The sequence below is a fragment of the Poromitra crassiceps genome, assembly GCF_964638095.1.
Source record: "Poromitra crassiceps genome assembly, chromosome: 15".
Classification (NCBI taxonomy): domain Eukaryota; kingdom Metazoa; phylum Chordata; class Actinopteri; order Beryciformes; family Melamphaidae; genus Poromitra; species Poromitra crassiceps.
In genome coordinates this window covers 31512445-31525825 of record NC_139634.1, presented here as the reverse complement: position 1 = coordinate 31525825, position 13381 = coordinate 31512445, and the positions used below count along the sequence as shown (strand labels likewise).

General features: G+C 42.8%; 1 protein-coding gene across 1 annotated transcript; it reads right to left on the bottom strand.

Annotated features, from left to right (window-relative positions):
• Positions 1-13: 13 nt before the first annotated feature.
• On the bottom strand, positions 14-12632 carry phf6 (PHD finger protein 6). Its single transcript, XM_083652080.1, has 11 exons — positions 12522-12632; positions 9133-9300; positions 8831-8932; positions 3414-3547; positions 3266-3312; positions 2634-2794; positions 2371-2514; positions 2158-2262; positions 1886-2019; positions 1247-1373; positions 14-829 (listed from the first exon to the last, which is right to left on the bottom strand). The coding sequence occupies exons 2-10, from the start codon at positions 9268-9270 to the stop codon at positions 1247-1249; spliced, it is 1092 nt and encodes a 363-aa protein (XP_083508206.1). The 5' UTR covers positions 9271-9300; positions 12522-12632; the 3' UTR covers positions 14-829.
• Between the last annotated feature and the right edge of the window lie 749 nt (positions 12633-13381).

Here is a 13381-nt window from a genome sequence, read left to right as displayed (position 1 = left end):
TTCACTCAGCAAATGTGTAAAATAAAATATTTTCTATTTCCAATCATTCGTGGGTACATTTGTAGAGATACAACAGTACAACAAACAAAGTCAAGCCAACTCTTCTAAAGAGCTCTACATTGCCCTTTAGCAGCCAAATAAAAAATGCCACCTTTAACAGTGGGAAAATCCAAGTGCATGCTGGCAAAAATGTGACTGTCTGAAATCCAGATACCGTATTCAAAAGTACTCATGGTGATAATACAGTAGCAAAATATTACATATCAAGAAAGAAAGGCTAACATGGAAAAGATATTTCTGAAGACAGAAACAAAGTAATCAATTTGGACAACTTTATCGAGAGACTAGTAACAAATAGAGCCCTCTTAAAAGTGAGTCCTTTAGAAGTGAAGGAAGAGGAAGAATGTTTCAGTTTTGGGCAAGTGTGGCTCGTGTAAACTGTGGGGGGCATCATGGGCAGCGAGCGGCAATCAAAAGATCAGTCTGATCAGATCTTGTTCCATGGCAATATTACATGTACTCCAAATTGAGCTAACATCAGACGCCTGGGAAAGCTCAGCCATGGCCTTTTTTTCATTATTATCCTGCAGCAATCCTCCGCTCTCTGCAGAGTGCCACCAGTCTGTGAAAAGCTCGTCCAGGTAACTCAAAGAAAAGTTCAATGAAGACGACAACCGGCTGCGCGCTTCGGCCCAGTGTGTCCCCTCGACTGGAAGAAAGGTGTGAAGAAACCGCGGGAGCTTATAGACCATGACTTCGTGAGTAGGCTATGATTCCGCATAAAAAATATCTCTCCGCCATCTTTGAACTCTTCTTTGATCGCTCCAACCTGCAAAAAGAAGACCGTGTTTTAACTATGTTCTGTTGTAGTAGAACATTAAATCCTCGTGTTTTGACACTTAATATGGATCATTCCTAAGCTGTATCATAATTATTCACAACAACCACAAACGCCCACACTTTTTTACCTTGTGAGCTACTTTTAAAATGACCAGCTCAACATGATCTACCAACCCAACCGATGCTCTTATCGATACTACTCTCCATAATTTCATGCAAAAATACATGACATGAAAAGATTGCTTTTTTGCAGAAAAAAGTTACATTCCTGAGAAGGCCTATTTCATCATTGTGAATATGATGATTTATTAAACTTAGGTCATCTACATAGTAGATGACTGGTTGATCGCGATCGACATATTTGGCACCCGTGATATACACTAAATAAGGTTTGTCAATATCCTACCTAGTTTCCATTGAGATGCGACGGTGTCCCTCTGTGGTCGATCGCTGCCCGCTCTCTGCTGCGATTCTCTCGTTCCTCGTCTTCTTCATCCCTCTCCTCATTGCCACTGTGGTTCTTACAGTAGAGCCTGAAAACAATACAATCAAGTTCAACCCAAAACATTTTCAGTTATTCTGCACAGCTCTAATGCAAACCACAGATCAATTTAAAAAGGTTAATGTGGTTCAATAAAAAAAAGTGTGGAGTTGCTCCATATAATAATCATCATAATTCCAGATAATAATCTTAATCATATCATCATAATCTCATAATTGTGGTATGAAGTAAATCTCAAATAACTGAAATGATTACAGATTCAACACCAAATTATTCCTAGTTAGTTCCTTCAAGAAAACCTAAAAAGCATCATATTTTGATCTTATAATACATACATAATTGTTCAAATTAATAGCTTGTCAGAGTCAAGAGGTGAATTTGTGCATCTGCCATGACACACAACTTGTTGTGTGCCAAATCCTGTCACCTGAACAACCTTTACAAACTTGTGCACACACTACAGTATACTCTGTAATACTGTACCACCTGAGACATTCACTTTCCAACTAAAAATCTAAACTGAGGAGTAGAAGTTGAGCTCACTTGTAAATGCCACGTGCCATGTTCTCGATATACTTTGCTTTGTCCTGCAGGCCGCAGTGATAGTGGTAGGTCTTCACACAGGCCTTGATTTCACATCCAATGGTCGCACCCAACTGAGTACAGAGCGTACATTTCTGAAAAACAACAAAGCCAACCATTTCTTTGGCAATGCAGAGTACATTTCAAATTTCCATCATTCCAAAAACATTTTAAATACATTTTAAGAACTTCTGAATCATGAGACAAGTTTATTTGAGGACAAATCTTCGCACCATTCTTTTCCCCCTCTTGATTTCCTGGATGACTGTTTTGACCTCAAAGTTCCCAAACTCAGCCCGTGAAGTGGTGGTGAGCTGGACCGTCCCCGACGAAAACAGCTGTAAGGGTAGAGGGACAACATGAAGCTCCAGTGCTTTCCAATCTGTTGCACAGACAGAAGCTCCAACAAAACAGCATACGAACGCGGGATCTGGACACCATCTTACCATGCACCTGTAGTGTGCAGCAACCTTTTTTGAGTTATCGGCATGGAGCATGCCCCTCGTTTCATTCTCCTCCTCACCAGCATGGCAGAAGCCACAGCGCTGCCCGCCATCTCCTGGACTGGCTCTCAGAGGCGACCTGTCCCGCTGCAACACACCGCAACCAACCAGAACAAACATTCTATCAAAGGCACACATACAGCACAGACAAACCAACAATGCAAGTACATTTCAGAGTGTGTCGGTGATCAGCCGCGTCGCCTTACGTGGGATGAGCTCTCCTCGTCTGCACCCTGTGAGGAGGTGGAGCGGGTGTCTTCTGATTGGCCACGAGATCCAACCTTGGCTCTCCCCTTCTCAAACCTTCCCCGGCCCCTACTTTGTGGAGGCGAGGAGTCTGAATCATTGGCCACGCCTGCCTCTTCATCTGGTAACAAACCAACCTTCAAGATTTATTTTGCACATGATCTCACACATATCCGAAAATATCCATTAATTTAGTTTGACAGTTATTAAGAGTTGATTTTGAGTTCAAGTTGATGCCAGCACAAATTACATCACTGGCCAAATAATTTGTAAAAAATAGTGTCAAATAGTGAATATAATAATCAGCTGTGTACTTTGTAGCCTACGACAGCTGCTTTTATCAGCATATATCATAATAATGTAAAGTGATTGGGAGTGCTAGTGGTAACGGCAAGTTTTTTTTAGTATGATCAGAATTAATTAATTCAAATAAATTGATGGAAAATATATGTATGTAAATGTACTTTCAAGCCGTTTTAAACTTGAGCCAGACTACGTGTGCGTTAAACAGTTTTAACACACACCTGCCGGCCAATCCGAAACGAACATTCACCCAGAACATGGTATAACAGATGTTAAAAGTGTACTTTACCTTCAATATCATCCTGAGAGGCGTCCCGGTGTTTACGACAGTACACACTACGTTCAAGAGCAAAAAAAAAACATGTTTTAAAATAAGTCAGATGAACAGTGTCTTAATTTACTTTAGATTAACTTGCAAAAGAAGCAAAGTGACTTACATGTAAATTCCTTGTGAAGGATTCTCTTTGATCTGGGCCCGGTCTTTCAGAGCGCAGTAGTAGTGATACGTCCTCCGGCACGTCTTCACATCACAGCCGATCGTAGCGCCAGGCCGGTGACATGAAGAGCACATCTAAGAGGGGAGGAAACACAGCTGCATGAAGAGCACATCATGGGGGCGGCTGTGGCTCAGGAGGTAGAGCAGGTCATCCACCAATCAGAAGGTTGGTGGTTCGATCCCCGGCTCCTCCAGTCCGCATGTCGAAGTGTCCTTGGGCAAGACACTGAACCCCAAATTGCTCCCGATGGCCGTGCCAGCACCCTGTGTGGCAGCTGGCCGCCTTCGGTGTGTGAATGGGTGAATGTAGGCACATTGTAAAGCGCTTTGGATAAAAGCGCTATATACTGTAAATGCAGTCCATTTTTAACCACATCAGAGGGGAGGAAACAGCTGCATGAAGAGCACATCTGAGAGGGGAGGAAACACAGCTGCATGAAGAGCACATCTGAGAGAGGAGGAAACACAGCTGCATGAAGAGCACATCTGAGAGAGGAGGAAACAGCTGCATGAAGAGCACATCTGAGAGAGGAGGAAACACAGCTGCATGAAGAGCACATCTGAGAGGGGAGGAAACACAGCTGCATGAAGAGCACATCTGAGAGAGGAGGAAACACAGCTGCATGAAGAGCACATCTGAGAGAGGAGGAAACAGCTGCATGAAAGAACTCAAGGAGATAATCTCAGCGAACTATGATCCCCTGGTAGACAGTGTAACTGAAACATTGAGTCGCTGGTCCAGTTTACCTATATCTATGGTAGGGCGAATAAATCTAATAAAAATGACAATTTTACCAAAATTTTTATATTATTTTCAAACACTCCCATTGCCACTACCAAATGTGTTTTATGACAAACTTGACAAATTGTTTAGACAATTTATCTGGACTGAAAAGAGGGCTAGACTCCGCCTTAGACTTCTTTATCTGCCTTATGAGAGAGGAGGACTCCAGCTTCCCAACCTTAGATGGTATTATATGGCAGCCCAATTGACTTCAGCATCATATTACTTCTGTACAACGACACCCCCAGCGTGGGTAAGCATTGAGCAAGAGTCCATTCCAGATCTACCATTAAAGTTGTATATGTACTCCTCGGATGTTAAAACATTGAGGAAAAAAACAAAAAATCCTTTTCTTAAAAACATTTTGGTTTGGTATGCAGCACACAAACATATAGGTGACACGCCAGTACTATCACAATATACTGCTATTTGGGGCAATGAACAATTTAAACCTGGTAGAAGGGATGGAGGATTTAAGTTATGGAGTATGGAGGGTATTCAGAAAATTGAAGATCTGTATGTAAAAGATGTTTTGCTTTCTTTTGATCAATTATGTCAGAAATACCAAATACCTAAAAAGCATTTGTTTAAATATTTACAGTTAAGAAGCTTCATGGCATCGAGATGTGAACAGATAACATGTATTCCACCCTTATCAACATTTGAAGCGATGACCATTGCGAATTTAGAAGGGAAAGGCCATGTTTCTAGGTATTACAACATGTTGGTTGAATATAGCACTGAATCATCACTAGATAAATTAAATGCTTGGAAAACAGACATACAAGAAGACATTGATGAGGAAGATTGGTGTGATGCTTGTTTAAAAGCACAAAAGCAAAGAATAAACACAAGGTTTAAATTACTTCAATATAAATGGTTAATGAGGGTGTACATAACTCCGGTCAAACTTCACCACATGTCTGCTAACATTCCTGATGTCTGTACTAAGTGTTTGGAAGAAAAAGGTACTTTAATTCATTGTCTATGGGGATGTTCAAAGATTCAAAACTTCTGGAAGAGTGTCATAAATTGTTTGTCAAAGATCTTTGATACTAAGGTTCCTCTTAATGTCAAACTCTGTGTGCTTGGTATCTATCCGGGAGACTTTGTGCAAACAACAAAACAAGCTAAACTACTGGACTTTGGACTTCTTCAAGCCAGAAGAGCTATTGCACTTTGCTGGAAAAATATGGATGCGCCATCACTAAAAATGTGTAAACGGGAACTTTCTGAATGTATTGGCCTGGAAAGACTAACGTACATTGCTAAGGGCAAAGGGAAAGATTTTGCTCAGCTCTGGGAGCCATACATGCGTTTCATGAGAGATGGAGGCGGAGGTCTTGCCTGAAAGTTTGTTTGAAAAAAAAAAAAAAAAAAAAAGTGTGAGCAATATGGAGGAAGTGTTTGATTTGTTTTATCTGTATTTAGTTTGAATTGTTGCAGGTTGATTGTGTGTGTGTGTGTGTGTGTGTGTGTATGTTGTAAAATGTCTGGTCTTTTAAGTTGTATTGTCAATGTATGTTGTGTATAAGGAAAAAAATGACAATAAACATATTGGGGGAAAAAAAACAGCTGCATGAAGAGCACATCTGAGAGAGGAGGAAACACAGCTGCATGAAGAACACATCTGAGAGAGGAGGAAACACAGCTGCATGAAGAGCATATCTGAGAGGGGAGGAAACACAGCTGCATGAAGAGCACATCTGAGAGAGGAGGAAACACAGCTGCATGAAGAGCACATCTGAGAGAGGAGGAAACACAGCTGCATGAAGAGCATATCTGAGAGGGGAGGAAACAGCTGCATGAAGAGCACATCTGAGAGAGGCGGAAACAGCTGCATGAAGAGCACATCTGAGAGAGGCGGAAACAGCTGCATGAAGAGCACATCTGAGAGGGGAGGAAACACAGCTGCATGAAGAGCACATCTGAGAGGGGAGGAGAAACAGCTGCATGAAGAGCACAACTGAGAGGGGAGGAAACACAGCTGCATGAAGAGCACATCCGAGAGAGGAGGAAACACAGCTGCATGAAGAGCACATCTGAGAGGGGAGGAAACAGCTGCATGAAGAGCACATCAGAGAGGAGGAAACAGCTGCATGAAGAGCACATCTGAGAGAGGCGGAAACAGCTGCATGAAGAGCACATCTGAGAGGGGAGGAAACACAGCTGCATGAAGAGCACATCTGAGAGGGGAGGAAACAGCTGCATGAAGAGCACATCTGAGAGAGGAGGAAACACAGCTGCATGAAGAGCACATCTGAGAGGGGAGGAAACAGCTGCATGAAGAGCACATCTGAGAGGGGAGGAAACAGCTGCATGAAGAGCACATCTGAGAGAGGAGGAAACACAGCTGCATGAAGAGCACATCTGAGAGAGGAGGAAACAGCTGCATGAAGAGCACATCTGAGAGAGGCGGAAACAGCTGCATGAAGAGCACATCTGAGAGGGGAGGAAACACAGCTGCATGAAGAGCACATCTGAGAGGGGAGGAAACACAGCTGCATGAAGAGCACAACTGAGAGGGGAGGAAACACCGCTGCATCTGTCAGAGAAGAAACAGAACCGTCTGCCGTGCGCCAAGTGGCTCCACAATGATTCCTGTTGTCCTCAGCTCAGTCTAAATTGTTGTCAGCAGGCCGTGGGACGCAAAACAAAAATTTGAAACTTAGATATAAGTGTTACATTCTCTACAAAAGATCACAGGGCTCTGAAAGGTTGTATGCAAATAAGATAAGATAAAACTTTATTGATGCCGTTGGGGAATTAGATCACTGCAGCAGCAAAAGAAATAGGAGTCAGAAATTAAGTCGACTTAAGTAGACTTTAAAAGTGTAGTTTGTATGGATTGGGAAAGGAATGGGTTACGAATATTTATGGATTTACTTACAGTTGGTACCTGGTAACAAACAGTCTCAACTACATCAGTATAGGTTATGCATGTATGGTATATGTGCTGTTTTTCTGTCTCTTTTTTGTTGTTTTGTCTCTTATTTTAACTCATTGAGTGCCAGCCACTTTTGGAGAACGGACGCTCCCAGTGCCAGAGTTTCAGAGCGTTTTCAGTGATTTCTCGAGGCCCACAGAATATTGTGTGATATTACGATGTAAACACCGAACACGCACAAAGAACGAGCTGACTCTATTGTATCATCAGCAAAAAAAAGTTTATTGATACCATTTTCCGTTCTTTAGTTATGAGCCGGAGAAGATAGGTTGTTTTGAGCAAATACAGGCGTTTCAAATTAGAAGCTGAGTTATTCCGCCTTTTGTGAAATGAAGCATTTCAAGCACATTCACTGACTCTGAAGATAATATTTTCTGATGTAGTGACGTGGTGTAGTTGTGTGGTGCCCTGCGTGCCCCACCCCCCTCTCCCCCCCTCAGCTGCAAACTCCTCCCCACACTAACACACAGCCTAACACGCACCCAGTCTATTTTCGGAGTGCTCCGTTTTTGTGCGCCGGCTCCCAGCGCGACACGGAAAAGCCAAACCGGACTGCTGAGAATGGTTTGGCCCTTCGGCGTCGGGTGCTGCTTTTCTGGCGGCTAATCGTGTGGAGAAACTATGCAGACAGACAGACAGAGGCAGAGGGGCTCAGTTGTGGGCGCGGATTGACTGCTGTTCGCAGCCAACGTCAGCTCCAGACAGAGCAATCTATATGGCTCTGGCTGCAGCATGAGCGGTTTCTCTTTCATCACGGGGCTTTTTCCTGCTGTTTTCCGGACCTTTCTCTAATCTGGAGAGCACTGTCGCCACCTAATGAGTCCGTAAAATAGGTTATACACCTTCAATAGCTCCCATATTTGTACAGGAGATGCCTGAGGCTTTGATCCACGTCCCACCGTCAAAAAACGCAATTGACGAACATACTCGTCCTTGGCACTCTACGTTAGTATCTGAATTGACGAACATACTCGTCCTTGGCACTCAATGAGTTAATTGACTGGAATAAAATCAATAAATCTAGGTATAAGTAAATATAAAATCAATTCATATCTATAAACATACATATTTTCTGTATTGCTATATCATAAAATACAGGCATACATTGTGTGCGTTAATTTACACTATACATTATATATTGTGACGACCCTCCCACTCTCCTGGCCCTGTCTTGCAGGAGCCAGGTGTTGGGTCGTTAGGCTGATTGAGTGTACCCTGGGCGCAGTGAACTCATTGGGGAAAAAGCCATCTGACCATCAATTGCTCTCTCTCTCTCGCTTCTCACCCGAGTGCACCTTTTTGTTCTGTTGGTTTGTAGTAGTTTACGTTGTTTATCCTTAGTTTTCGGTAACAAATTATTGTTACAACTTTTTGTTACTTCCTTGAGCCGGGTTGTAACATACGGGGGCTCATGCTAATGGGCCCATGAAGTATTGTAAAAGAAAATTTGGAGCACAACACATTTGGTAAACGTAAAAATACTTCAGCAAGCCACATGTGATTTGTTGTTCAGCTTGTTGACAGCAGAATGCTGAGTCGAAGCTCCGCCTAGTGGCCTTACAGTACAACTCCACCAACCTGCGCCTCCTGCAGCGAGCGCTCACGGTCAAGGACTGCGGAAACTCACCAGTTTATTCCCCCTTTTGATCTCCTTTTTCACATCCTCAATGGAAAAGCCTCCAATATTGTCACTGTCTGAGGGAGATGTCACCAGGGCAGAGGAGAAAAGCTACATGGGAACGAAAACATCCAATTGTTAAAGGTAGCCCATGCAGGGAGGGCTCTTAAACTGAATTAAAGTGCATAAATAACCATGTATTAGACAGGGTCATCCAAACTAATTATGAATAAGAAAATCCCACATGTAATTTTTTATTAACAGGTATGTATGGTATGTTTCCATGGCTATGGAGTGTGTACTCTCCTCACCATGCATTTGTGGTGGGCTGCCACCTTCTGGTTGTCTGACACCAGCAGCTGCCCACACTCCTTGTCCCCGTTGGTTCTGCAGAAGGCACATTTAGGCAGCCGTGCTGCGGCTGCAGCTCCTTTCCTCTGTCCCGACATGGCCAACCGTGTTTTTGTGTGGTCAAGTTACTGAAAATGAGCGACAAAAATGGGGAAAGAGTGACACGTTAACTTTGTGTCAGATTGGCTGGTAGGCCAAAGTACTGTACTCACTCAGCCGGTGCTGCCCTCAGCTTTTCTCCCAACACAGCATAGACAAAAGCAAGAGTGACTAGTTGATGGTGCATAGATAAAATGTTATGTCCAGCTGAGCTCACATACATTATATATCTCAGACAAGCCAGAAGCCATAGGACTTTTGAACGTATAGGTGGATGATGCCCAAAGTCTTGGGTAAAGTAGGTAAAATGATTCTGATGAAAGAGATGACCCAACATCCCACTGGTAGTGAGTAAGGTAAAATGAGTGATAACAAATCTGTAGTTCTGAGTTGTAGGGCTGCAGCTAACGATTACTTTCATTATCGATTAATCTGACGATTATTTTCTCGACTAATCGATCGATTAGTCATTCGGCCTATAAAATATCACAAAATGGTGAAAAATGTTGATCACTTTTTCGACAAAGCCCAAGATGACATCCTCAAATGTCTTCTTTTGTCCTGACCAACGGTCCACAACCCAAAGATAATCAGTTTACTGTTACAGAAGACTTTTAAATAAACCAGAAAATATTTACTTTTAAGAAGCTGGAGAATGAGAGAATTTTAGTATTTGTTTCTTGAAAATGAGTCTAAACAATTAATCTATTATAAAAAAATAGTTGACGACTAACTGACGATCAACTAATTGTTGCAGCTCTACTGAGTTCAGATCAGTATTGTTTGTCGAGTCACTATATCTTGAGTCAGAGTCTAGTCTGAGTCACCAAAGCAGAGTGAGTCGAGTCCAGTTCCTGAATATGACTGTCAATCCACATGTAGGTGGAACACATGTGCCGGCCTGTATCCGCGTAACTGTCCAGTTTGGGTTACCACACATCCCTTAAAAATTATCCTATTCAAGAGTGAAATGTTGTGCTCCTTAGTTCGCCAACAGGGAAATCTACTAATCTAGTTTGTTTCTACTTTCCACCCAAATAAAAGTGAATGTTGTGAAATAATTAATAAAAAAATCCCTGGAAACAAGCCTGGAAGCAGTTTCCCAGAAACAGTTGGATGCAAATACTACAGTATTTCCATAGGGACAAATCTTGAATGTTAACTCCAAAATAGAGCAATGGAAGCCACAAAAGAATTTCCCCATGTCCCAAAAACACTCCTAAAAGAGCTGACTTGCTCAGAGAAGCGTTTGCTGGTAGAGGTTAGATTCTCTGCCTGAACCCGAGCCCCGCCCGATCGGGCCCGCGGTCAGATATTTATATAATTATTTATATAATAATATCTGGTGTGGTAAACAGAATCTTATAACATTGTAAAACCCTTATATATTCATAAGACTGAACAGACAACAGGGTTATAGTGTCGAGATAAACAGCCAACTCACTAAGAACATTTTGGCTTCAGGCCGGGCTTGGGCCCATAAATGCAGCCAATGGGCCGGGCCGGGCCGGGCTCAGACTGAACAGGCTCGGGCTAGGGTCGGGTCGGGCTTGTTTTTCTGGGCCCGATCTAAGCTCCATTTGCTCACACATGGGACAGATAGATTTGTTGCAGGTCTGAAGGCATCCAACTTCAGATCCCAGCAGAGGATAGGGTCCTAATAGCCTGCTCCATGAAATAAATACTACAGAGCTACACTAAAATAGCAGGCCAGAGTTTCATAAGATCACATTTTTTTGTTTTTATCTGTGGCCGTTGAAGCTCCATACAGATACGGCATTGGCTTTAGTGGACACAGGGTCCAGGTCAGTGGTGGTCCATCCATGGGGTCCAGAGTACTGCTGCGTTTCTATCCTCGCAGGTATTTAATTCCTTTCACCTGTCGTCGCATGTAGAAATATCAGCCCCTGATTTGAGGGGCAGAATGAAATCTACCTGGCAGAGCAGAAAAACCCAACACCAGCACTCTGGACCCCGACGACTCGATCTGACGACCACTGACCTAGGTGCAACCCAGTGTTTACTATGCACGGGGGCTACAATTATGCAGGGCATATTCCACAACATCAGGCAAACCCACCAGATGTAGGCTAGTTCCCCTCAAATGATAGAATAAGATCTTGTTTTGCAAACATCTGTTCCAATATTCCACTATATCTTGTCTGACCTGACCTGCCACCACCTCCAAAAACCTTACCTCTTGTGGGAAAACTGCTATTTTAGTCTGAATGGCCCGTTGTTGTGACAAGCCACAGGCCTACAGGACATAGATGAAATGGACTGAAAATGAAAATAATATGGGCCAAGTTGGTTTCAATTAGCATTAGAACTAGAAAAAAACGTTTGCTGTTTGTTTGACATTCATGTAGAACTACGTTCACTGTTTGATTAGATGAATTATATATTCTTTATAGATCTGTGGTGGATCAAACCCCTTAAATCTGTGTAGCCTACTGTCATTTGCAGATATGAGCCCAAGCTGCGCTTTTAGGCATTTAAAAATGCAACAGAGATAAATTCAATAGTAGGATTAAATAGATGTGAATCGTTAATAGTCCACAGACGAAAGTGGGTGTTTTAAATCACAATAGCAGTCTGCTGCGACGCCTTGATATAGCCATTACACTGCCATGACAGCAGGGCCAGGATTTCACTGCGGCGTCAAAAGCAACGGAGCCCAACGTGGAAACACACAATACTATCCAAGTAAATAACAGAATATATCGGCTATTTCTACCTAAGTTGTTTACTGAAACGTTCTCATGTCATGATCACATAGCCTACTACATGGCGACGGCGTTGCCGATTTGAGATCAGACTATAGGCGGAAACACGAAAGTGCCAAAATTTCTCCTACAAAGTTTTGAATTAAAGGGGGGGTGTGTGTGTCTCCAACAAACTATAGCCTATCTGAAAACAATTTGCAGTATGAACATCTCAACGCCCCAAACCCATTCGCAAGGCCTTTGATGCAGGAAAATAAAAGGTCGATCGTAGGAAAATATGATACTCCGACATGTTTCGGTAGGACGCCGAATAACTGCGAATATTTCCCTTTAAATTGTGGGGAAATATAATGACAGGCGCGGGTCTTTGCTAGCCCTTTCGAAGTAAAGAGCGCCATACGTGATGTATCCCTCTGAAAAGAGAGGAGCTCCGCTTGTACGCCAGCAATACGGCCTAAAAACGACAATAGGCCGTAAAAGACTGTTGTTATTTTCCAGCCGCAGAGACACGTTTCACATCTTACCTGGTACACAATCTTATCACGCAAGGAGTGTTGAATAGGTGGAAAAATGTCCCCGGGACTCAGTGTGCTGCTTTCCGTGCTTTCTGAGTAGCGATCGTGGCTGTGCTTTTCAGAATCACAAAAGTCAAGCCAACGCGAATAAAACAATATATAGCTTCCGGTAAGGAATTTCAAAATAAAAGTATAGCTGACGAACTGTTGCCACTTTTTTAATAGGCCAGACAGCACCGTGGAAATAAAATAATGGAGGAAGAGTCTGCAAAAATGTGCAATACGTTTTGTTTTCGTTTTTCCAAAATGTAGCCTGCTTTTTGCAACATCACAGCTACAGCCTACAAGCACAAGGGGTAGATACAAATAATGGAAATACCACATGAAAGATTACTTTAATTTTGAAGTAACTGTGGTTACAGTATTAAGCCTACAGGCGAATGTTAGCTCTTCAGTCAGCTATAAAAGAAGTTTTGTTAGACAGTAGAGTAGACACCACTTTTGTAGGTCATATTTTAAGCAAAACTAACAGAGGTTCAAAGGCTAATTAGTATAGATGACCAAATTGCAGGTGCATTATTTACAAAAACTGCTAAAACTAGGCTATTTCATGTGGCATAATTAGTCTTGAAAATCAACACATACAGGGAACTGACACTTTTGATAGAACTAGGCATCTTGCGCACTACGCGTGCTCGATTAACTAGGCTCGCCCGCTGCACGGGCTCGCCCTGCAGCTCACCGAGCTGACCCTGCAGCCCGCAGCAGCTCGGCTCCTGCGCAGCCTCGCCTGCTCTATTGACATGCACAGCTCAACTTCGCATCACTGATTACATCACTGATGATGTCATAGACATTGTGACATCATC

Excerpts from the sequence above, each read along its gene's own strand:
- phf6 (XM_083652080.1), bottom strand. The coding sequence starts at position 9,270 with ATGTCGGGACAGAGGAAAGGAGCTGCAGCCGCAGCACGGCTGCCTAAA. Across the intron at positions 3,313-3,413 it reads CCTTCACAAGGAATTTACAT|TGTGTACTGTCGTAAACACC; the intron begins GTAAGTCACTTT and ends TCTTGAACGTAG. Across the intron at positions 2,795-3,265 it reads CTCTCAGGATGATATTGAAG|ATGAAGAGGCAGGCGTGGCC; the intron begins GTAAAGTACACT and ends GTTTGTTACCAG.